This window comes from Stomoxys calcitrans, chromosome 5 (assembly GCF_963082655.1).
Source record: "Stomoxys calcitrans chromosome 5, idStoCalc2.1, whole genome shotgun sequence".
NCBI lineage: Eukaryota > Metazoa > Arthropoda > Insecta > Diptera > Muscidae > Stomoxys > Stomoxys calcitrans.
This window is the reverse complement of record NC_081556.1, coordinates 95,116,126-95,142,798: the sequence shown is the minus strand read 5'-3', so window position 1 is coordinate 95,142,798 and position 26,673 is coordinate 95,116,126. Positions and strand designations below refer to the sequence as shown.

General features: G+C 37.5%; 1 protein-coding gene across 1 annotated transcript; it reads left to right on the top strand.

The window, feature by feature from the left end:
* The first annotated feature begins 1,395 nt into the window (after positions 1-1,395).
* LOC106091740 (aromatic-L-amino-acid decarboxylase) lies at positions 1,396-25,136 on the top strand. Its single transcript, XM_013258379.2, has 5 exons — positions 1,396-1,867; positions 20,081-20,265; positions 22,891-23,813; positions 23,881-24,020; positions 24,347-25,136. Exons 1-5 carry the CDS (start codon positions 1,738-1,740, stop codon positions 24,697-24,699), a joined length of 1,731 nt encoding a protein of 576 aa, XP_013113833.1. The 5' UTR covers positions 1,396-1,737; the 3' UTR covers positions 24,700-25,136.
* Positions 25,137-26,673: the final 1,537 nt, after the last annotated feature.

The window sequence follows — 26,673 nt, the reverse complement described above, 5'->3', positions numbered from 1 at the left end:
TCGGCCCTTTTGCATAGCTCGTTCGGATCCTTAGCTCTTAGAAGTATTATAACATCGTCTGCGCAGCATACGGATTCAAATCCATCCTCAGTTAGCATCCGTAATAGGTCATTCACCCGCCGGGGTGTACGTATGACATCGAAGGATTCTGCTATTTCATGCACCTTCCCTTGACATAGGCATGCTGTTTGTATTTAAGCAATTCGCTGAGTGACCTACTCTTTATCATGGTGTCCACAACACGTTCCATGGTTTTGAGTAGAAAGGACGGAAGGCTTATGGGCCTGTAGGCCTTTGATGTTGCATAACTTGCCTTGCCGGGCTTGGGTATAAACACCACCCTTGCCTCCTGCCAGGCTTTCGGAGTATATGCAAGTCCTAGGCACGCTGCGAAAATATTGGCCAGATGAGGCGTCATATAGTCTGCCTTTTTCTGTAGTAACGCCGGAAATATACCATCAGGTCCGGGTGACTTAAATGGTTTGAAGCTCCACAGGGATTATAAACCTTCGATCAACGTCATTAATCCAAGATTCCGGTGTCTCCGTGAGTCCCGTCGTATTCTGTGGAAAACGGGATTTCATCAAAAGCCTCAACATGTCCTCCGTTGTCTCTGCTCTCACACCCATGTCGTTCACTAAAGTTTCAGTTTGGACATTGGTTTTTTAAAGAAACTTTTTTATATTGGCAGCGTCATTAACGTTATCGACCTGTTCGCAGAAAAACTTTCAGGAGGCACGTTTTGCCGCTCTGATTATCTTATTGTATTTTTTGTCCCGTGTGTATTAAACATCCCAATATACTTCCGCTTTTTTACGACGTGCTCTGTTAAAAGGTCTGCGGACCTATTTCCCAATATTGCGAATCTCCCCGGTCATCCAGGGCTTTTCTTGGCCAGATTTTATAAAGTAAGGGCATCTGTGGTGTGCTTGAAAAGCGTTGGGCAGGCAATGCTTTATGATTTTATGGCCAAAGCACAACTCACTAATTAGTGACTAGGTGGAAGCATTTAATCTTTATCTGATCATGAAGCTTATCGTATATGGAAGGTTTCAGGGATGCCGTTTTTTACAATAGTTTTTTCGGCAAATCCTGCTTTTTTACATTGGAAATCCTTCTTTTTTTACTTTGCACTATAATTTTGTTATGATTTTTTGTCCCATTCATTTAATTTTTAAACCACTGAGCATCATACAATTTCACACCCACTTTTTATATTCACTGTACACTGCTGAGATCTGCTGAGCTACTGAACCACTGCCAACAAACAAATTGAGCAAACTTTCAAATGTTTTCAGGTATTCCCATATACTTGTTCTCTTTCATTGCTCTCCGCAATATGGCAAATTCTATTTTGGCAGAGATTTAATATAAAACTCTAGACTACAACGGAGCAATGATCATTCAAGTAAGGAAAGTCGGAAGTAACAGTTGTATCTCAAGAAATTAATCGAAACGAAGGAATAGCTGACACAAATCTTTTGGGCTTAAATCAAAAACAAAAAAATCACAAAAACCCAGTTAAAAAAGCAAACAAAAGCCCAAGTAAAAAATAAATTAAATGAATTGAGTGAATATATAAGAGTTGAAAATTCGTCAAGCATATAATAAGTGATATAATATAATAGTGAAAAGAGAAAAAATAAAAACAAACAAATAGTTTACCAATTTTGTGTTAAAACAATTTTGTAAAAAAGATATTCACATCAAACGTATAACAAAAAGATATATAACAAAATGAATGTGGAAGATTTTAGAAAGCATGGCAAAGAAATGATCGATTATATTTGCAATTATGCCAAAAATATTGGGGAACGTGAAGTGGCGCCAACATTGGATCCCGGCTATTTAAAGCAATTGTTGCCAGGTATGGAAAGGAAACGCAAATTAAAATTAAAAAAAAATATATAGGTGAAGGATTCTAGCGTTGAAATGTGAAAAAAAATTATGAAAAATATATAACAAAGTGAATGTTGAATAGTGGCTGCATTTAAGAAACATTTTGTAATAAAAGGACTCCAGTGATTTTAAGAAAATGTGAAAATGAGAATTTTTTTAAATAAAAATATTTACGAAAAAGGATATAAAAACAATAAACATTATTTCATAGAGTTTCAGATGCATGATTAACAAAAAAATATGATGAAATGACAAATAATTTCAGTGCCGACGGCTTAGAAAAAAATTAATTAAAATGCTGCTTAAATTGGCACACACCCACAAAAAACTCAATAAAAAAATTTTTAGGCCTGAAGTGGTAATGTCATCAAGCTGAAGGTAATTTAGATTTACTTATACCTGTTAGAGTATGATCCATCTAGGATAGATGAATGTTTGAAAACACCGGTGTACGGATAAAACACGTATTTCTGTCTTTTATCCTTCCACCGCTGTTTTCAAATAGACATCTATCCTAGATGTGCTGAGAAACGTTGGAAATTTCAACATGTACCTCTACCTGGACTATAAGACACATTAAAGGCAAATTGTGTTTACTATCACGGGCACGGGACTGCTGTGAGCACCATACAGGTTGGAACATTGAGTTCCAATCAATGCCATGTTCATTGTTGTCACGAGAAGCTTAGCTGCGAGCTACCGTTCACAGGTTGCGGATAGTGGAATGCTCCAAACGAAGTAGCTGCAATGACCGTCGCGAACAATCAGCGGTAACAAGCGGAGAGTCTCAGTCAGAGGCCGGGCGGCAACGGCTCTTGCACAAATACTTAGTGCCTATGATGCTCGATTGACAAGGCGAGTTATTGGCGCCTTTAAATAACCAATGACCATCATGTTCCCGCGGCGATCGGAACGAGCTTGCTCACCTACAGGAGCTTGACGGGGAACGCCACCAGATGTGAGCACCACACAGGTTGGAACATTGAGGATCAATGTGTGTGGTGTTCATTGCCGTCACGAGAAGCTTAGCTGCGAGCTACCGGGCGCGTCCATATGTTGCGGATAATGGAATGCTCCAAAAGGAATAGCTGCAATGGCAGTCGCGGACAATCAACGGTATTGAGCGGAGACTCTCAGTGAGAGGCCGAGCGGCAACGGCTCTTGCTCAAATACTGAGTGCATATGATGCTCGATATGACAAGGCGAGTTATTGGCGCCTTTAAATAACCAATGATCACCATGTCCCGCGGTGATCGGAACGAGATTGTTCACCCACAGGAGCTTGACGGGGATCGCCACCTCCACACTAAAACAACCTATTGGTTTGATTATTGTTCTGAGTCAGTCAACAAACGAATTGCAAGTTGCACGAATGTAGTCTGTTGTTATTTGATCCATTCCCGTTGTATTGTGTTCTATCTTACGTCTGCTTGGTTCTTTTGAATATCCAAATCCAGGAACTCTGCGACTATGGCGTGGTGTTCACGCAAGTACGTCGAGTGTGAACATCTTTACAGACAATAAACTGGCCATCATGGCAATAACAACTCGGACAGTAAGGTCACGAACAGTCTTGGAGTGTAAGAAGGAGATAAAGGCCGTCTCCGAGGATGGCACAATCCGCATCGTTTGGGTGCCGGTTCATAGCGGAGTAAGGTGAAATGAAAGAGTAGACGATTTGACAGTGAAGCCAAGAGGGCTGCACATGCAAATTTGCCCATGAACATTCCACTAAGGAACTGGGGCAAACTTCTCACATATCACTGAGTGCTGCCCGATTCAAATTTAAGGGGGCTTCTTTTTATAGCCGAGTCCGGACGGCATGCCGCCGGGGAGAAGTTTTAACACGGCGGACATGCCGTGTTAAAACTGCGGCATGGTGTCCTCTGAAGTCCAGAGAACTTCCTTCAATAAATTTTATTTACACGAAGCCTTTCGGGTCGACGTATACCGAGTTAAGGGCGTGATCGACAAACGCGCATGAAACACTGTGGCACAGCGAAAGGTCGGTAAAACGGCTAAAAAACTTATGGGGAGATCCGGATCGTGAGAAGACGACGCTATTACTTAAAGGAAGTAAGAAGGAGGTCAGTATAGCTTTTGGTATCTTAACGGGACACATAGGACAACGAGCTCACTTATCCAAAATCGGTGCGGCAGCTGATAGCATGTGTGGAAGATATTAAGGCGTTGGAACATTTTTATTGCCCGGCTTTCGCAGCTAAGAGACACCGATATTTAGGTGGAGACACAATACCAGACACGAACCAACATAGGGGCATGGTATGGAAAACAATTAAGAATTTTGTAAATAGCGCGAAATTCCTGACTTAAATTTTCTTTTTCGAGGTTACTTTTTATGCCCTCCACCATAGGATGGGGGTATACTAACTTTGCTATTCCGTGTGTAATACATCGAAATATTGATCTTAGACCCCATACATTTTAAATAGATCTAGTCATGTCCGTCCGTCTGTGTGTGAAAAGCACGCTAACTTTCGAAGGAGTAAAGCTAGACGCTTGAAATTTTATACATATACTTCCTTTTAGTGTTGGTCTGTTGGGATTGTAAATGGGCCACATCGGTCCATATTTAGATATAGCTCCCCGATCTCCAGATTATACTTCTTGAGCCTCTAGAGGGCGCAACTCTTATCCGATTTTGCTAAAATTTGGCACTGTCACTGTAGCCATGACAAATCTAACAAATGTGCCAAATATGGCTTGAATCGGTCCACAACCTGATATAGCTCCTATATTAACCGATCTTCCGATTTTACTTTTTGAGCCTCTAGAGGACGTAATTCCTATCCGATTTCTCTAAAATTTCGCACAGTAACTTCTTTTATGCTCTCTAATATACGGCATGAATCGGTCCACAATCTGATCTAGCTCCCATGCAAACCGATCTCCTCATTTTACTTCTTAAGTCCCTTTACTTCTTAAGTCCCTTTCTTAAGTCCAAGCCAAGTATGGCCCGTATAGGTTTATAACCTGACATAACTCCAACAGTATAGCAATTCCTACCCATTATCTTTTGTTTGCCTATAAAGAACTTGATAAATGCGATCCATGGTGGAGGGTATTTAAGATTCGGTGCCGCCGAACTTGTTAGAATTAAGAGTGTATACATTGAGTACATATAACACGCGTTTAAATTGACATATGCTATTCAAATTTTACTTAGGACGCATCTTCAAAATGTACTCTTTGCAAAACAAAAAAAAAAAACTTGAGGTATTTAAGCTTTTTTCAATATGGACTAACAATGAAAATAATTTTTTAACCAAAAAAATTAAAAAAAATCATTTTTTGGCTTCCAAACTGTATAAATTTTACTTGAAAAATCCAATTTAGAAACTCTTAGTCACCCAAAGTCATTGTAAATGTTGTCTCCAACAATGCCTTCGTAAATTGCAAAGTACAAAGCCTATCGAGTTAAAAATTGCGACCTCCAGTGGCTCAGAGCAGCTATATCAAGTTATCAACCAATTTTGACCATGCTTGGCACAGTGATTGGAAGTCATACCAAAAAGTGGATGTTTCCTTATCCTTAATCTTGGTGAAATTTTCCTTAACCTTAGACCTGAGTTATGCATCTGGGTATAAAAATGTGGTGTTTAATTAGTCAACAAAGTTCCGTAGTTATTTTCACTGTCAATACTTAATCCCAGTAGTGTTTGCATTTAATAAACAAATTTTAAATAAAACACAAATAGTACTAATTAATTAACTGAGCATGCGAAAAATGACAACTGCTAATAATATTGCTGTTAAAATCATAAGAAGGTGTAAATATTGTCACTTATTAAAATGTTGCATTTAACAGCTTGCGCATATGAAGCTTAGTAAAGCCTTCACGGCGGTGTGGATAGAAATAGCACTCTACTTAACAAATCTTGCTACTCCCCGATTGCAATGATATAGACATCATAGGTAATTATAATTGCAGCCTTTGGTAAAAATATTAAAGAATCTGCTAGAATGAGTCTGGCGCTAAACGAATATAAGACCAAAATGTTAGAATTAGAGCTGACAAACTATCGATAATTTCAACATTTAAGTTTTTCGATTTTCTAAAAACGAATATCGATAGTATCGATACTATCGTTAATTGCCCATTACCTTTATTTCAAAGGGAAATGAGAAGTAAAAATCAGGAGATCGATTTATAGAGAACCATTATCAATGCACAGACCGAATAAAACCAAATTTAATAAAGTTTGTTAGAAGTTATGAGAGAAATTATTGTACAGAATTTAAGCCCAATTGGATGAAAATGTCTTCCTCTATAGGAGCAATGTATCTTAAAGGATACATTCAGTGTTCGCTTATTTTTATTTGATTTTTATTAAATTTTGATCGGATCCTTTATTTTTATTCAATTTTGCAAAATGTTTTGCTTTGCCGATAGTATCGATAGGGACAATATCAATTGACATTCAGACAAAAAATAAAATATCAATAGTGTCAACCCCCATATAAAAAGGTCTTCATTCAGGAAATACAGCATAAGATTTAGCCAGGCCAAATAAATATTCTACCCGGTACGGTATTTTGGCCAAATAAGCACGTAGACATTTACTCCTTAAAAATGTATATGTAATTATCAGCCGACGTCCTTGTTTTCAAGACATAATATTATTTTTCTGTCATACGATTTCTCAGTGCAACATTCTTCAGAAACACATTTAGAGATTTAAAGAACATCAGATAAGAAGAGCTCATAGCTGACTTAAATGGTTTATCATGGATAGGTATTTATCTTCTAAATGACATTGATGAAAAGACTAAACTTTTTGAATTCAATCTAGAGTTTCTGTATGAGAGACATGTACTCTTGAGGCCTACAGTCGTAAGATCAAGAAGACAACCATGGTTCAACAATGCTATACAACATTTGATAGTCAGGAGGGATGGTACATACAGGCGGTGGAAACGCTTTAAAACTTCGAGTCTAGGAAAGGAATTTAAATATATAAGTAGAGAAGTTGTGATGCCGGCTAGAGAAGCTATTATTCTGGAAAGTTTAATGAGGCGCTTTGTAATCGACGAGGCTACGAGAGGAATTTAAATGTATAAGAAGAGAAGTTGTGAGGGCGTTTAGAGAAGCAAAAACTCGAAATTTTTCTGAAAAGTTTAATTCAAATGGCAGGTGGTACGGAATATTGGCATTGAAGGTTGAAAGATGCTGCCCATTTCGACGTTGATCCATATAAGTTAAATCTCCGGTTTACTTACAATGGCATACCTCATGTTGATGCGCAATCATTTATAGACTCCTTATTGCCCAGTTCTAGCATCCATTTTAATTTTACATGTGTATCTCAATATGACACACTTCAGTCAATTCTTGGTATTATGTCAGGTTTGGACACAGGTTTGGACAACGTCGTTCCGCGATCTTTGAAAATGCTGTTGCAAATTTGCCTGAAAATTCCATTAAGGAACAGAGGCAAACTTCTCACAAGTTTTACCCTCTCTCTCTTAAGTAGAGAGACACAAGAGAATAATTATTGTTTCGGTAAACGAATAATCGTTTACGGCTATCGAAACACCTTTCCCATTTAAGAATTTTTGGTTTTACAACAAAAGAAAGGCACTTTTACCAGAGGCGAAATTAATAAAGTGTCTACAATAAACAAAGTTAGTTACATTCGATAATACTACGTTTATGGCTAACGTTTGATATTTGCCCATGAACATTCCACTAAGGAACTGGGGCAAACTTCTCACATATCACTGAGTGCTGCCCGATTCAAATTTAAGGGGGCTTCTTTTTATAGCCGAGTCCGGACGGCATGCCGCCGGGGAGAAGTTTTAACACGGCGGACATGCCGTGTTAAAACTGCGGCATGGTGTCCTCTGAAGTCCAGAGAACTTCCTTCAATAAATTTTATTTACACGAAGCCTTTCGGGTCGACGTATACCGAGTTAAGGGCGTGATCGACAAACGCGCATGAAACACTGTGGCACAGCGAAAGGTCGGTAAAACGGCTAAAAAACTTATGGGGAGATCCGGATCGTGAGAAGACGACGCTATTACTTAAAGGAAGTAAGAAGGAGGTCAGTATAGCTTTTGGTATCTTAACGGGACACATAGGACAACGAGCTCACTTATCCAAAATCGGTGCGGCAGCTGATAGCATGTGTGGAAGATATTAAGGCGTTGGAACATTTTTATTGCCCGGCTTTCGCAGCTAAGAGACACCGATATTTAGGTGGAGACACAATACCAGACACGAACCAACATAGGGGCATGGTATGGAAAACAATTAAGAATTTTGTAAATAGCGCGAAATTCCTGACTTAAATTTTCTTTTTCGAGGTTACTTTTTATGCCCTCCACCATAGGATGGGGGTATACTAACTTTGCTATTCCGTGTGTAATACATCGAAATATTGATCTTAGACCCCATACATTTTAAATAGATCTAGTCATGTCCGTCCGTCTGTGTGTGAAAAGCACGCTAACTTTCGAAGGAGTAAAGCTAGACGCTTGAAATTTTATACATATACTTCCTTTTAGTGTTGGTCTGTTGGGATTGTAAATGGGCCACATCGGTCCATATTTAGATATAGCTCCCCGATCTCCAGATTATACTTCTTGAGCCTCTAGAGGGCGCAACTCTTATCCGATTTTGCTAAAATTTGGCACTGTCACTGTAGCCATGACAAATCTAACAAATGTGCCAAATATGGCTTGAATCGGTCCACAACCTGATATAGCTCCTATATTAACCGATCTTCCGATTTTACTTTTTGAGCCTCTAGAGGACGTAATTCCTATCCGATTTCTCTAAAATTTCGCACAGTAACTTCTTTTATGCTCTCTAATATACGGCATGAATCGGTCCACAATCTGATCTAGCTCCCATGCAAACCGATCTCCTCATTTTACTTCTTAAGTCCCTTTACTTCTTAAGTCCCTTTCTTAAGTCCAAGCCAAGTATGGCCCGTATAGGTTTATAACCTGACATAACTCCAACAGTATAGCAATTCCTACCCATTATCTTTTGTTTGCCTATAAAGAACTTGATAAATGCGATCCATGGTGGAGGGTATTTAAGATTCGGTGCCGCCGAACTTGTTAGAATTAAGAGTGCATACATTGAGTACATATAACACGCGTTTAAATTGACATATGCTATTCAAATTTTACTTAGGACGCATCTTCAAAATGTACTCTTTGCAAAACAAAAAAAAAAAAACTTGAGGTATTTAAGCTTTTTTCAATATGGACTAACAATGAAAATAATTTTTTAACCAAAAAAATTAAAAAAAATCATTTTTTGGCTTCCAAACTGTATAAATTTTACTTGAAAAATCCAATTTAGAAACTCTTAGTCACCCAAAGTCATTGTAAATGTTGTCTCCAACAATGCCTTCGTAAATTGCAAAGTACAAAGCCTATCGAGTTAAAAATTGCGACCTCCAGTGGCTCAGAGCAGCTATATCAAGTTATCAACCAATTTTGACCATGCTTGGCACAGTGATTGGAAGTCATACCAAAAAGTGGATGTTTCCTTATCCTTAATCTTGGTGAAATTTTCCTTAACCTTAGACCTGAGTTATGCATCTGGGTATAAAAATGTGGTGTTTAATTAGTCAACAAAGTTCCGTAGTTATTTTCACTGTCAATACTTAATCCCAGTAGTGTTTGCATTTAATAAACAAATTTTAAATAAAACACAAATAGTACTAATTAATTAACTGAGCATGCGAAAAATGACAACTGCTAATAATATTGCTGTTAAAATCATAAGAAGGTGTAAATATTGTCACTTATTAAAATGTTGCATTTAACAGCTTGCGCATATGAAGCTTAGTAAAGCCTTCACGGCGGTGTGGATAGAAATAGCACTCTACTTAACAAATCTTGCTACTCCCCGATTGCAATGATATAGACATCATAGGTAATTATAATTGCAGCCTTTGGTAAAAATATTAAAGAATCTGCTAGAATGAGTCTGGCGCTAAACGAATATAAGACCAAAATGTTAGAATTAGAGCTGACAAACTATCGATAATTTCAACATTTAAGTTTTTCGATTTTCTAAAAACGAATATCGATAGTATCGATACTATCGTTAATTGCCCATTACCTTTATTTCAAAGGGAAATGAGAAGTAAAAATCAGGAGATCGATTTATAGAGAACCATTATCAATGCACAGACCGAATAAAACCAAATTTAATAAAGTTTGTTAGAAGTTATGAGAGAAATTATTGTACAGAATTTAAGCCCAATTGGATGAAAATGTCTTCCTCTATAGGAGCAATGTATCTTAAAGGATACATTCAGTGTTCGCTTATTTTTATTTGATTTTTATTAAATTTTGATCGGATCCTTTATTTTTATTCAATTTTGCAAAATGTTTTGCTTTGCCGATAGTATCGATAGGGACAATATCAATTGACATTCAGACAAAAAATAAAATATCAATAGTGTCAACCCCCATATAAAAAGGTCTTCATTCAGGAAATACAGCATAAGATTTAGCCAGGCCAAATAAATATTCTACCCGGTACGGTATTTTGGCCAAATAAGCACGTAGACATTTACTCCTTAAAAATGTATATGTAATTATCAGCCGACGTCCTTGTTTTCAAGACATAATATTATTTTTCTGTCATACGATTTCTCAGTGCAACATTCTTCAGAAACACATTTAGAGATTTAAAGAACATCAGATAAGAAGAGCTCATAGCTGACTTAAATGGTTTATCATGGATAGGTATTTATCTTCTAAATGACATTGATGAAAAGACTAAACTTTTTGAATTCAATCTAGAGTTTCTGTATGAGAGACATGTACTCTTGAGGCCTACAGTCGTAAGATCAAGAAGACAACCATGGTTCAACAATGCTATACAACATTTGATAGTCAGGAGGGATGGTACATACAGGCGGTGGAAACGCTTTAAAACTTCGAGTCTAGGAAAGGAATTTAAATATATAAGTAGAGAAGTTGTGATGCCGGCTAGAGAAGCTATTATTCTGGAAAGTTTAATGAGGCGCTTTGTAATCGACGAGGCTACGAGAGGAATTTAAATGTATAAGAAGAGAAGTTGTGAGGGCGTTTAGAGAAGCAAAAACTCGAAATTTTTCTGAAAAGTTTAATTCAAATGGCAGGTGGTACGGAATATTGGCATTGAAGGTTGAAAGATGCTGCCCATTTCGACGTTGATCCATATAAGTTAAATCTCCGGTTTACTTACAATGGCATACCTCATGTTGATGCGCAATCATTTATAGACTCCTTATTGCCCAGTTCTAGCATCCATTTTAATTTTACATGTGTATCTCAATATGACACACTTCAGTCAATTCTTGGTATTATGTCAGGTTTGGACACAGGTTTGGACAACGTCGTTCCGCGATCTTTGAAAATGCTGTTGCAAATTTGCCTGAAAATTCCATTAAGGAACAGAGGCAAACTTCTCACAAGTTTTACCCTCTCTCTCTTAAGTAGAGAGACACAAGAGAATAATTATTGTTTCGGTAAACGAATAATCGTTTACGGCTATCGAAACACCTTTCCCATTTAAGAATTTTTGGTTTTACAACAAAAGAAAGGCACTTTTACCAGAGGCGAAATTAATAAAGTGTCTACAATAAACAAAGTTAGTTACATTCGATAATACTACGTTTATGGCTAACGTTTGATATTTTGAAGCGAAACGTTACTTTGTTACGATAAAAGATAAAATTCGTATTAAAAGTATTTTGTTTCTCTTAAAAATGCCACAAACGTTTTATTTTTTTGCGTGTGGGTCTTAAATAAAAGGTATTTTGAAGTAGAGTACGTATCCGAAGTCAAGTTTAGGAGTCAAGGGTCTATCCCAAAAGCCTTTGAAGCTGGAATATCAATCGTTTCAATACACGCACATAAAAATTTGTTAGTAAAAATTGCAAAGATGTTTGCTGTTTATTTGGGGATAACCACCGCTGACAATTTTCATGATTTTCTCGCTAATATTTGAACCCAGGCGTTCAGGGTCATAGGCGGAAATGCTAACCTCTGCGCAACGGTGGCCTCCGTACCTACTTCCGATAATTACACATATTTTTAACTGTGCATTGACAATGTCTACAAGCTGGAAAAAGGCGAAAAGGAGAATAAAGACCGATTGGTATCTTACCATTATTGTCAAAGTCTTTAGAAGGTATAATGTTTAGACAAGTAAATGACCATATTTCTCGACATAATCTGTTGACTGACAGACAATTTGTGTTTCGCTCAGGTCGTAGGCGCACCACTGTGTTGGTCAATGTTGTAGAGGAATTGAGACGCAACATTGACGACAATAGGTGCTGTTTTTGTTTGTTTTAGATCATTCAAAGGCTTTTGATAAGTGTGCCATGAGATTTTGATAAGCAAATTAAGAAATGTGTATGAATTTGATGATACCGCCTGTGCTATGATGCCTTCTTATTTAAATGAAAGAGAACAGGTAGTATTTTCCAGGGAGGCCTGCTCACAGCTAATTAACCTATATAGAGGAGTACCGCAGGGTTCTGTTCCAGGCCCATTACTCTTTTCCCTGTATTTTAATGATATAGTTGAGGTGCCTACTGGCTGCGATATTCATATACACGCTGATGATGTTCAGCTATGTTTCTCGTGCAGTATTTCCAATTTTTTACCTTGCATTGAGAATATTAACCGGAACATGATGAGGATAAATAGATGGACTGAGATTAATTGTCTTCGATTGAACCCCGATAAAACTAAGTACTTGCTTGTATTCAGGAACAGACACAATATGGATAGTCTCCCAATGGTACAAATAAATGGGTGTAATATTGAGTATACCATATTTGCGAATAATCTAGGAGTTATTTTTGAAAACAGTCTGTCGTGGAAAATACATATTGATAATACTGTTGGTATAGTATACAATGATAATATGATAATACTGTTGGATAATACTGTATGATTTGATAATACTGTTGATATGCTACGTTACTTATGGTCCATTCAATTCTTTATACCTTTAGAGATTCGAAGAATGATTGCTAAAGCTTACTTGATGTCCAGACTTCCATTTATATTGTTACGAGATTTATATTAATTGTGGCTTTAAACACATGAGAAAGTTACAAAGGGTCACAAATGACATTGCTAGATTTGTATATGGAGTGAATAGATTTCAAAGCATTTTACCTATCGCGAATGAACTGTATGATATGCATTTTAGAAGACTGCTAGAATTCCGATGCTTACTCTTGCGTCACAAAATAATTTTATCTTGCTCAACCGAAATACGTTTTTGATAGATTAACTTTCTCCCGGCCATCTCGTTTAAGCTGTGTTAAACTTTTCAGAACCAGATACTTGGTTTCGGACAGACAGTTCTTTATACATGCTGGTTGGCTTTGAAATAATCTACCACCAACTATTCGTTCTATTTCGCAATTTCTCCAGTTGAAGAGAGTATTACAATCACACTTTATTATATTAGATTAACTTTCCCCGGTCATCTCGTTTAAGCTGTATTAAACTTTTCAAAACCAGACATGATTTCGGATTACCAGTTCTCCTTTGGTATAATCTACCACCCAATATTCGTACTATTTCGATATTTCTCCAGTTCAAGAGAAAATTGCAATCACAATTTACTTTGATGATCTAGCAGAAGTAATTTTACATTTTATTTGTTCACCATTTATTAGTGTATGCGTGTGTCATATTCTTTTAAACTTAAATGTTATCTATATTAATTAGGTAATTTGTTAGCAATTCTAAGGTACTATTACTTTTAATATTTTGTTGCCTCAAGCGCTTTTCAATTCAATTTCATTTTTATTTTCGATTTTTTATTTCATATTATATTAATTTATATTTCAATTATTTCTATTAGTTCAACTTCTTTTTCTATTAATTGAAAAATTTATTTACGTTTAATTTGTTTATAATAGGATTAATTTGAATAGTTATATTACATTTGTTTCCTATGCTCACTGTGGAAATGTAGTACAGATTATAAGCTTATACATGTTGTACTATTTGTCAATAAATACTAAACTATAAACCTTTATGTATGCTACTTGCGTCTTTCTTCAAAGTTCAATAAATCCCAACCACTAAATTTACTCAAAATTATTATAGTTTACTTACAAGTGAACATTTTTCCAGTGGGAGTATAGATATATCTACTACAGCGATTTTATGGGTGTACCTAATTATAGTTTGGCTTCTTCATCGGCAATGCATGCAATTGTTTATAAACAAAAATTCAATTTTTGTTCATAATTATTCTCATTGTGTAGTTAATTTATGGCCGCAGGCAAACAACAAAAATTAAAAAATTTTCTCAACTTAATTTGGTTGCTGAAGTGAAGAAATTTCAGTCGGACATTGTATGCAAATATTTTCTAACAGTAGAATTTCCACAATTTTCCTATTTCAAACAGAAAAGGCACATGGAAATTTCTTTTTCTTATTTGTTTGTATTTTTTGCTATTTTTCGTATACAATAGCAAGATTTCTCGTTATTTTCCCAACTTGTGATAAATTTAATGATCGATCAGCAGCTCGAGTAGATATTTCAGTTAATAGCCAAACAACTGCAAGAATCAAATATCCCTGGGTAAACTAAACTGCCAACCTACGTTGGACCATTAAATTAATTTATGACTTTCTTGGTATTAATGATGGTCCCCAAAGCAGACTCATTCACAGGGAGCGTGGAGGTAAGACGGAAATGAATGATTGTATTCAAATATTTGTGGAATTTAAAAAAATATTTGCTTGACCATGAAGTCCATATTGGCATCTAATCTTGAATATTAGACTGTCATTATTCCACAATGCCGATTGTTCAATACATCTCATGAATTATATTCCTTTCGAACACTCTCAGCACAGGCTCGGCTCGTCTTCTTTCGCAAATATCATTGCTTTCAAAGCCAATAATATCTTAGGTAGTATATATCTTGTAGGTCGTGCGAATAAATGTATTTGTTTTTACATACATAGTCCAAAGTTCTGTTCATTAATATCATTCTTCTTCTTATCTCAAAACTTATGTTATTTACATACAGAAGTCAGAGAACGTATGACCAATGTCTAGTGAAGAAACTCTAGATCTCCTCGTTGTGTATACATATCTCTGGAATCTCTACAACTAATACGAGGCGCCGGAAAAATTTGACACTGATATGGATCGTCGGAGAAATTGAGTTTTTTATGCCACAGATTCTATAGATATAGATTAACGTCGAAATTGTGATTGACTAAGGAAGGGTGTATTGTGCTACGATATCCTCTCAAGACCAACTTCTTCTTTCTGGATTTGGCTATCAACGATAACGTACGCTACCGTCTTCCACTCTGGTTAATAACTTACTCACTTATGACAGGCTTGAGATCTGTAGATCGACAGAGATGGGTGGGTAAAGGGACACCTCAAGGAGGTGTACTGTCTCTACTACCTTGGAATATAGCAACATATTCCAACCGCTGGAGAAAAAAAGTAGTGTTAATTGGTTACGTATTTTGTCAACGTAGCTATTGGAATTAGGGGAATTATATACTTTTAAGGCTCTGCCTATGTTAGCGAAGTGGAAAACCTAAAGAGGTTGTGGTGGCACACTTTGTGAAAATAACTTTGTTTCTTAATTTAAATATTTATCAAAGTAACCTTAGAATAATTTTATTATTTCGTAAAAACAACTTTGTTTATTATTCTGAATATTTATCACATAGGCTTAGTATAATTTTGACAATGTACAAGAAATTCATTTCTGTATAATAAAGTTTAGTTTTGAATTAGTTTTTATTACGAACACATCTATCCATTCCACATTGGTGACCCCGAACGAAAAATATACAGATTTTATTTTTTTTCAAGCATGGCTACTGAAAATGAAAATAATGCATTGGAGTTATCCCGTGTAGCGGTTCGAGTTCCTCCGTTTTGGCGACAAAATCCGCGGCTATGGTTTATACAATTGGAGTCCCAGTTTGTTACATCAGGAATTTCTTCCGACGAAACGAAGTTCCATACGCTAGTTGGGTCCATGGAAAGCGGTATTTTGAACCATGTAAGCCATATTGTGGAAAATCCTCCAGCGGTCAACAAATACGAAGTCTTGAAGAAGGCATTGCTTGATGAATTTATGGAATCTGAGGAAAAACGCCTTCGACAACTTTTGGAAAATGTATGTATCGGTGACCAGAAACCTTCAGCATTACTAAGGGAAATGATGGAATTGTCCTGTGGAAAAGTGTCAAAAGAGTTATTGAAAACATTGTGGATCCAGCGCCTTCCATCAACAACAAGAGCCATACTGTCGGTAAGCGATGATGGAGTAGACAAGTTAGCAATCATGGCAGATAAAATCCATGACCAGTCTGATGCTTCTGGTGTAGTCAATGCTGTTTCAACTAAGGATGAAGACCATTTGATGGTTTTGGAAAGGCAAGTAAGTGAACTTTTATCGAAAATTGATGCCTTTTCGTTCAGAGGTGGTCAACACGAAAAAAGGAATTTCACACATCGTTCACGAAGTAATTCACGCTCTCGTTCAACATCTTCTGTGTGTTGGTACCACTATAAATTTGGACGGAAAGCGACAAAATGCCGTTCGCCCTGCTCGTTCAATTCGACGGAAAACAATTAGGCACCTCATCTAAGGTGGCGGATGAGTGCGGCCGGCATATAAGTCGCCTTTTTATTCAAGATGCAGAATCAAATTTAAGATACCTTATAGATACCGGTGCCGACATATCTGTTTTACCTCGCAGAAACGATGAAAAAAACAAAGCGTCAAAATCTTTTGTTTTGTATGCAGCGAACAAGACGAAAATACGAACTTATGGAACAAGGGTTATTAATTGCAATATCGGTCTACGGCGAAGATTTCTCTGGTCATTTATTGTAGCTGATGTAACACAGCCAATAATTGGATCAGATTTTTTGAAGCATTTTGGACTCCTGGTGGATATGAAAAACAATCAACTAATCGATTCAACAACAAAACTCAAAGTATCTGGATTTTGCTCACTTCAACTCACTTTATCGTTGAAGGTAATTCCTGATGGGCCAGGAGAATGTAATTCAATTGTTTCCGATTTCATTGATGTTACTACGCCCAGTATTAAGTTACCACCCGTTAGTCATCCAGTTATACATCATATTGATACAAATGGACCAGTAATTTCAGTGAAAGCACGACGACTATCTCCAGAAAAGTTAAAAATTGCGAAAGATGAATTCGACTATATGATGCTACTTGATATATGCAGACCATCAAGAAGTCCTTGGGCGAGTCCTCTTCATATGGTTCCAAAAGGTGATGGTATGTGGCGTCCGTGCGGAGATTATCGTGCCCTCAATAAGATAACCGTTCCCGATCGTTATCCGGTACCTCATATACACGACTTTGGTTATATGTTAGCTGGTAAGAAAGTATTTTCAAAAATCGATTTGGTCAAAGCGTACTTTCAGATTCCTGTAGCTGAAGAAGACATTCCAAAGACGGCTGTAATTACACTTTTTGGTTTGTTCGAGTTTACACGGATGCCGTTTGGTCTCACGAACGCTGCTCAAACGTTCCAGCGTTTTATAAACGAAGTTCTAAGGGGACTGGATTTCTGTTTTGCTTATATTGATGATATACTCGTAGCGTCTGAAAACGAAGCAGAGCACGAGATACATCTTCGGCAGATTTTTTCTCGTTTGCAATCACATGGCGTAACTGTAAATAGAGACAAATGCGAATTTGGCAAGGATTCCCTTATTTTCTTGGGATACTGCGTAACTCAAAGTGGTCTAGTGCCAAGTCCAGAACGGGTATTAGCCATTCAACAATACAATTTGCCAAAAACTGTCAACGAGTTAAGTCGATTCCTTGGAATGCTCAATTTTTATCGTCGGTTTATCCCGAAAGCAGCTCAAGCTCAGGCAATATTAAACTCCCTGAAGTCCGGCCAGAAGAAAAATGATAAAACACCAATTGAGTGGACACCAGAATTGCGTAATTCATTTGAAGAATGTAAGAATCAACTAGCGAACTCTGCACTTTTGGCATATCCCGTTGAGTCTGCCGAAACATCTTTATGGGTGGATGCGTCCGATATCGGTATGGGAGCTGTTCTTCAACAACTCATTGATGGTGAATGGAAACCGCTTGGATTCTACTCAAAGAAGTTATCAGATACTCAGACTCGGTATAGCGCTTATGATCGCGAGCTTACATCTATCCATTCCACAAGGTCTAGTCATTTATCCTTCTAAGACCAAATTTGTTCTTTTCAGCAGAAGATAAACAGTTTTCACATTGAAACCTGTCTCCTAACGAGAACAGAATGATCTATTTACTTTTAATGAAAAATACGAGAATGTTTTGATGGAAAGGAAATTGATGTTTAAATCAAATATTGTGGAAAGAGCGAAAAAAGCAAACCTTGTCTTATACACCTGCAATAGGACCATAGGTAAAAGGGTGGGGGCATACACCACGTATCATGCATTTGTTGTATACTGCAGTTGTCGCATCTTTAATGAGTGTACTCAACCCCTTCCTAATGATAGCTTGTTTTTGCATCACAGCAGCATTGAGTATGCTGCTATCTGATGCACAGAATTTAATGCTATTAGGTAGGTAGTGCTCCGCTCCTAACGTCCAAATACGTGGAATCAAATTGGTACTCATGTGTAGGATACCACATGCGGGAGAGTTGGTAGACGCATTGTATTCACCCTTGGGCCGTGATGACAGGCATCTGTGTTAAACACGACATTCGTCTTCATGTCCGGGTCAGCAGGACAAAATTCTCCATACCTCATACACACCTATCTTTGATTTTGTTATTAAAACCTGAGAGCTCACTTTTGATTTAAAACCCATGGTTTCATAGACAAAACTTTTGAAAATTTTTCAATGAATACATTTTTGACAACCGCAAAACTCGACCTACCCTAATGTAAGCACTTGCAATATTGTTTGGATAAGCGATGTTTCTTTTCGTCTCTTAATCGATCTATGATCTGGGAACCATACCTTACTTCCTTTATACTTCCTTTATCGCTTTATATAGTGCTCCACAATGCGTTAAAACGACCCTCCAAATGATCACAACCTATCAACTTAATCCTTGTGGATTTTTGGTTCACCGATTTCGATTCTATACCATACGATTCTAACACAAGAGGGGGCTTAAGAACAACAAAGAGTGCCATAAAAATTTAAAAAATTATAAACTTTTTTCCAAATTCTAATTCAACATGTCTTTAAATCTGTCAATTAAACACATAAGAATGCTGGTCTTTTACTTTCACCTAGCCAATGATAATGAAGAGATGAATTTATGAATAAATTCAAATCCAACAGAAACTAGAATAATTCATTAACATATTTAAAGAGTGTAAACAGACAACGGAATCAATCATTAATATTCTAAAAGGCTGTAAGCATTTGCTACAACATTTAAGAAAAATCCCACCACTCGAGGTGTAAACAAACCTGTCGCATTTTAGATAAAATCCCCATATGCGAAAAACTTTCGATTTCTTCACCTACCCGGGGACACTTTTCATATAAAATAAATCTTTTTTGTTAAAATAAAACCAAAAAACAGATTACGCTTAAAAATTTTTTCAAAGTCCAATCATTTCATTATCACACCTGTACTGGCAGCAGCAGCAGCATAATAGATTCAATACGAATTTGTTTTATTTCAAATCAAAATAAACATTTGAAAATTTAAACACTTTGCCAAGTGGCAAACGGACAAATTGCCAGTCTATATAAATCAGTGTATCTACATATTTCATTGAAAAAAAGAGATTTCTTTCCCCCATTTGAAGATGTCTGCGTGTGCGTATGTATGTTTTCTTTTCTTTAAGAAATTGTTAATTGATTCATGAACATTAAATAAAAAGAAAAACAACTGTGGGTGTGTGTGTAAGCGTGTGTGTTGTGCATAAAAAAACAAACAATTACTAACAAATAGTCAAATTGTTTGTTAGCCAGCAACAAGATCTGTTAATTGTTTTGTAGGTGCAAATAATTTGAAATTTTTAAAACATTTTTCTTCTCATTTTTCTATAACATCAGCAATGCTTTATATTGGCATATCATATGATTTGTTTACATTTTTTTTTTGCTCAAGGTCTGGTCTTTTGGTTTTATTGACAGATTATTTGTTTTTTTTTCTCTTTTTATGCAGATGAAGCCCCCATCAAACCAGAGAAATTTGATGTTATGTTGGAGGATTTTGAAAAAAAAGTTATGCCCGGTGTGGTGCATTGGAATCATCCGAAATTCTTTGCCTACTTCCCATCGGGCAATTCCTTTCCTTCCATATTGGGAGATATGTTAAGCAGTGCCATTGGATCAATTGGATTTTCTTGGGTAGGTACTACAACTGAATTTCCTATAAACATTCCATTAATGAACAGGGGATACTTCTCTTACAATGCTTCTCATACAATGACTGCAGTTCGATTAAATTTTTAAGCTCACTGATATGGCGACTCCTTTTTTATGCCGAGTCCGTACGGCGTGCCGCATAGCGACACCACTTGGTAAAGAAGTTTTAACCTGGCATGATATCTCACAAATGTAGCCAGCATAAGTAAGGACACAATCAAATACAAATTTGCCCATGAACATTCCACCAAGGAACAGAAGCAACTTCTCACATATCAAAGAGTGCTGTCCGATTAAAGTTTAAGGTCAATAATAAGGGACCTCCTTTGTATAGCCGAATCCCAAAGGCGTGCCGCAGTGCGACATCTCTTTGAGGAGAAGTTTTAACATGGCATAATACCTCACAAGTGTCGCCAGCATTCGCCAGGAGGGGATAACCACCGCCGAAAATTTTTTTCTAATGTTCTCGCCAGAATTGGAACCCCGGCGTTCAGCGTCATAGGCGGTTCGCTATGGCCTTCTAAGGGGATAACTAACGCCAAAAAATTTCCACCGCTGAAAATATTTATGATTTTCACGCCAGGATTTGAACTCAGGCGTTCGGCGTCATAGGCGAACATGCAAAACTCTAGGCTACGATGGCATTGTTTTATAGTAAATTGTTAAAATTAAACATGTAAGAAAGAGCAAAATGTGATCGATTCAAAATTATTGAGTTATGTTTAAGAGATCATCTCAGCGAATGAATGTGGCTACTGGGTGCTCAAGAAAACAGATCGGGGTATGTGGTTATGGGAAGCTATTTAAGTGTGGGTATATGATCAAAATGCGATATGGCCAAAAATGTAGGCTCCTAGAAGCTTAAGAATTCAAATAGGGGGATGCATTTGTATTGGGGCCATATATATCGACTTAGGTTAGGTTAGGTTGAAAAGAGGGTGCAGATATTAATTCGCCCCATGCCACTATGGACTTAATCCTAAGCCAGTTATCGGCTTGTTGTGCGCTCTAAACACAAAAAAGTAACATCGAAAACGAAAATCTAAATTACGAATTCCGTGCTACTTGCAAAATCCTTAATAGTTTTCCATGCCACTCCCCCAAATTGGTTCATGTCTGGTATAGTTTCCCCACCTCGTAGTCCTATGGGTCCCGTCATGATACCAATGGCTATACTGGCCTCCTTCTTACTTCCTTTCTGCAATGGCCTCATTTTCTCACGATATCGATCCCCCATAGGATTTTCGCCCTCCTAACGACCGTTTCGCTCTTCCACAGGGTTGCATGCGCATTCTTCGCCCACGCCCTTAACTCGGACCAAGAAACCATGGGCCTTAAAACTAAAACTTTGTTTCGGTTTTTAACAACGAGGCAGCAGGGAGCGATGGGTTGGCAGCAGAACTGGCGCATGCAACAGCTCTTGTCTAAGTTATTGACTGGATGCATAACACCAGTGTTGACATATTAGGGCACAGTTATGGTGCAATGCTGTTTAAGGGGGCTGTTGGGTGTTTATTGGGTATTTGCCCAATAAATAAATTTTTGGGTATTTATAAATTTTCAGATATTTTGATACTCAAAACATTTTAAACCATTTTTACATAATTTCTTACTCTTTTTTATATATAAACCTGACCTTATGATCTCATAAAATCGGACTATAGTTATATATAGTCGACTTAAAGTCTTGAGGCTATAAAAATGCTTATTTTCATCAAATTTCGAAGAAATTTGGCACAAATAGTTCTGGTAGATTCTTACTCACTCCTGCGAAATGCGGTCCAGATCAGTCCAAAATTGAATATAGTTGCCATACAGACCAACCGCCTGATCTCTCGATAAAGATTATAAAGGCCATAAAAGATCAACTTATTACCCGATTTCGATGAAACTTGACACAGTGAGTTCTGGAAGACCCTTACCCATTTCTGTGAGATGTGGGTCAGATCGGACCGTATTTGGATAAAGCTGCCATTTAGGCCGATCTCCTGGTATAGAATGTTGAACATTTTTCATCCGATTACGATGAAATTTGGCGCAGGTCTCCAACTACAAGGCGAATAGTCGTACCGAGATAAGATCTTCGGGACTCGTTTTCACCAAAAGGGGGACTGGGAGGAAGATGCTGTGTTTAAGAACGATGAGATCAATTGCGGAGTTCTGTAGAGGCCTAGATTGGCTGACTGGACGTTGCTCTAACCGCTGAGTTTCCCGATCTTCCTCCTTCCCTACATTTTTCTATGTTGGCTACCTTTTTCCTTCTTCCTTGCTTCTGTTTTTTTGTACATTACTATGGTGTAACTCCGTCTTCGTCTTCTTTTTCTCTTTTACCCTCTCCTTAGGCGCACACCATGGACCTAAGGTCTCAGAGTGAAGAGGTTAGCAACCTAGGTTTCTACTGCATGGCATCCAACCTAACCTTGTTCAAAATTTCAGCCATTGTTGAAAGATCTTAACTTTGGCTAAAAACCGAAGCTATCTTCATTCTTTGTCGTGTCTAACGATTGATGAGACTTCGAACAATAAAACCTAAACTTTAGTTTATTTTATAAAAACCTTTTACACATTTCACTCTTTATTAATTTGGATTTTTCTTTTCCTTTTCAGGCTTCCTGCCCTGCTGCCACAGAATTGGAAACCATTGTTTTAGATTGGTATGGCAAGGCATTGGGTTTGCCTAAAGCATTTATAGCCGATGTACCCGGTAGCAGGGGCGGTGGTGCCCTGCAAGGTTCAGCATCAGAATGTACTCTGGTGTGCATGATTACGGCTCGTTCTAGAGCCATTAACAAATTGAAAGGCCAGACAACAGAAATACACGAAAGTGTCTTCCTGCCCCAGCTCATTGCCTATGCCAGCAAAGAGGCTCATTCCTCGGTGGAAAAGGCAGCAAAGATGGCTCTAGTCAAACTGCGTATTATCGAGGCTGACGAAAGAGGTCGCATGCGTGTGGATTTGTTGCGACAGGCAATACAGAATGATGCCAATGCTGGTTTAACACCATTCTTTGTGGTGGCCACCGTTGGAACTACAGGAGCATGTGCCTTCGACAATTTGGTGGAAATAGGCAAAGTGTGCAAAGAGGTGCCCACCATATGGTTCCATGTAGATGGAGCATATGCAGGCAATTCCTTTATACTGCCTGAAATGAGAAAATTTGCCGAGGGTCTGGACTTGGCGGACTCCTTCAATACAAATCCCAATAAATTGCTGTTAACCAATTTCGATGCATCCGCCATGTGGGTCAGAGATGTGATGAGTCTGAAGACAGCGCTCAATGTCAATCCCCTTTATCTGCAACATGAACATGACAAGGCTATTGATTATCGTCATTATGGCATACCGCTCAGTCGTCGTTTTAGGGCATTGAAATTGTGGTTCGTCTTCAGATCATATGGCATCAGTGGCCTACAGACATACATACGTAATCATATGGCCTTGGCCAAGAAATTCGAAATTTTGGTGGGCAAAGATGAGCGTTTCGAAGTGCGAAATGATGTGTATTTGGGTTTGGTGTGTTTCCGCATGAGGTAAGTTTAATTAAGGGGAATTAAAAATGTGCATTCATGCATTAAACTTCCTTACTCTTTACTTCAGAGCCGCTGATACCTATAATCAGGAACTTTTGGCCCAAGTGAATCACTCGGGCAAAATGCATATGATTCCCTCCATGGTAAATGGAAAATATGTCATAAGATTTTGTGTTACCTATGAGCATGCAACAGAAAAGGATATAGGTAAGTAAATAGTGATACGACAAACTCTCTCACTCCCTCTCTCTCTCTCTTTCCCTCTCCCTCTCTCACTCTATCCACACCCCTCTCTCTCTCCCCCTCTCTCTCTCCCACTTTCTCTCTCTTCCTCTCTCTATCTCTCGATCTCCCTCTCTCTCGTCCTCTCTCTCTCTCTTTATTTTCCTCTTTTCTCTCTATCTCTCTCTCCCATTAGAGCTCTCTCTCTCTACCTCCCTCTCTCCCTCCTCTCTTTCCCTCTACAAGCTTTTGTTTGTTTATTTATTCAACAGCTAGTAAGTTAATTTTGAATTTTTTTTTCATTTTTACAGTTGATGCTTGGACAGAAATAAAAACATTCGCCGAGGATATTCTACGAGATGCTACCATGGAAATATCTTCGCTACCACCCACACCGGAAAAGGAAAAACCCCAAGCGATTGCCGGCAAACCACCAATCAAAAAGAAGCTCACACGCACCAAGTCCTTGCGTTTCTCTTTCACTCGCAGTATATCGCGTGAAATGTACGAATCCCAAAGTGAACATCTTAAGGATGGCTGTACGCCCATATTGGTTGTGGATAACAATGCCATGCTGCAGAGTTTCCTAAAAGCCACAGCAGAAAATCAACAAAATAAACTGAAAGAAATCCAGGATGTCGAAACAGATGAGGCAAGCAATTAAGAGATCTATACACGACTGTTTGTTCTATACTAACATATCGAACAACAAGATAAGAATAGAACTCTTTCTCTTTTCCTAGATTAGTATTACGAAAAAAGTCCTTGTCCTTATGTTTATATTGAATTTGTAATATGTGTAAGTGTGTGTATATGTATGTCCTTTGTACGTGTATGTATTTTTAAAGCGCCTATTATCTCGAATAGACAATAATTCACCTAGTTGTAATGTCCCTACTCCCCTTCAAATCGTTCCGATTTTATTTATTGTTACCAAAAAAATAATTATGGTAATTATTTATGTGTTTTAAGTGTAATCATCAATGGAATTCGAATTTGTTTAATTTTTGTTTTTTTTTTTTTTTGTAATTATTATGCATTTATTTATATAAATGTAAAGCCGACATATCCAGAAACTCCAGTACCATAGAAAAAAAAAGAAAATTAAATAAAATTGTTCATTGTACAAACAACTAAACATATTTTTGTGTAGTGTACATCTAAAACTAATTTTTGAGTAGGAGGAATTCTGAGGAAACTTACACAACAAAGTAAACATCTTGAGGATAAATTTTGATACTTGTGAGTGGGAGTTGAACCCCTTGCTCAGACTTTTTGGGTGAACCGGTTCGCTCCGATACATGGAACCGATTACAGTTTGAACTTAGCCGTTAGTTTAGCAAGTTGATGGGATTGCCACGCTGAAAACAGCTCGAGAGCAGATATGGTCAATGGGCAAACTTTTCTTTAACTCGCCGCGGAACTCTTGTCATTCCGCGAATGCCTTCAATGGTACACAAGCCATTTAGGCATACAGTTTGACGAGCACATACACAGAAAAAAAATAAAAATCAGTTTCAATCACGAAATTAATTGATCCAATTAATTTTTTAATTGAAACTGCTTCAACCACGAAAATAATAATATCAATCACAGTTTTTTAAAGAATATTTGAACATTTTTTCAAAAACAAAAATTCCATATTCAATTAAAAAAATTATAGAAATTTTTTAAATTTTCAATTAATTTTTAATTGATCCAATCAAAAAATGATTGAAATTTTTTGAAAATTCCAATTTATTTCCATATTTGGTGCACAGATGTTTACCTCTTGGAACATGAACATGACCGTATAAAAAACAACTCCGCCTATAGGTTTGTTGTTGTTGTCGTAGCAGTGTTTTGTAAACTGAAGCGACAGCCCTTGGCCGATGAAGGACTCCTTCGGGTTAGTCCGGCACGTGGAACCGGCTGCCATGTTATTGCTATAGATTTTTCGAAATGTGGGACGTCTGGATTTTTATACCCTCCACCATAAGATGGGGGGTATACTAATTTCGTCATTCTGTTTGTAACTACTCGAAATATTCGTCTGAGACCCCATAAAGTATATATATTCTTGATCGTCGTGAAATTTTATGTCGATCTAGCCATGTCCGTCCGTCCGTCCGTCTGTCTGTCGAAAGCACGCTAACTTCCGAAGGAGTAAAGCTAGCCGCTTGAAATTTTGCACAAATACTTCTTATTAGTGTAGGTCGGTTGGTATTGTAAATGGGCCATATCGGTCCATGTTTTGATATAGCTGCCATATAAACCGATCTTGGGTCTTGACTTCTTGAGCCTCTAGAGTGCGCAATTCTTATCTGATTGGAATGAAATTTTGCACGACGTGTTTTGTTATTATATCCAACAACTGTGCCAAGTATTGTTCAAATCGGTCCATAACCTGATATAGCTGCCATATACACCGATCTGGGGTTTTGACTTCTTGAGCCTCTAGAGTGCGCAATTCTTATCCGATTGGAATGAAATTTTGCACGACGTGTTTTATTACGATATCCAACAACTGTGCCAAATATGGTTCAAATCGGTCCATAACCTTATATAGCTGTCAATAAACCGATCTTGGGTCTTGACTTCTTGAGCCTCTAGAGGGCGCAATTCTTATCCAATTTGAATGAATTTTGGCACGTAGTAT

Bases quoted from the DNA above. Each gene is read 5' to 3' on its own strand.
- LOC106091740 (XM_013258379.2), top strand. From the start codon at position 1,738: ATGAATGTGGAAGATTTTAGAAAGCATGGCAAAGAAATGATCGATTAT. The intron at 20,266-22,890 runs GTAGGTACTACA...TTTCCTTTTCAG, and splicing joins GATCAATTGGATTTTCTTGG to GCTTCCTGCCCTGCTGCCAC. The intron at 23,814-23,880 runs GTAAGTTTAATT...TCTTTACTTCAG, and splicing joins TTGGTGTGTTTCCGCATGAG to AGCCGCTGATACCTATAATC.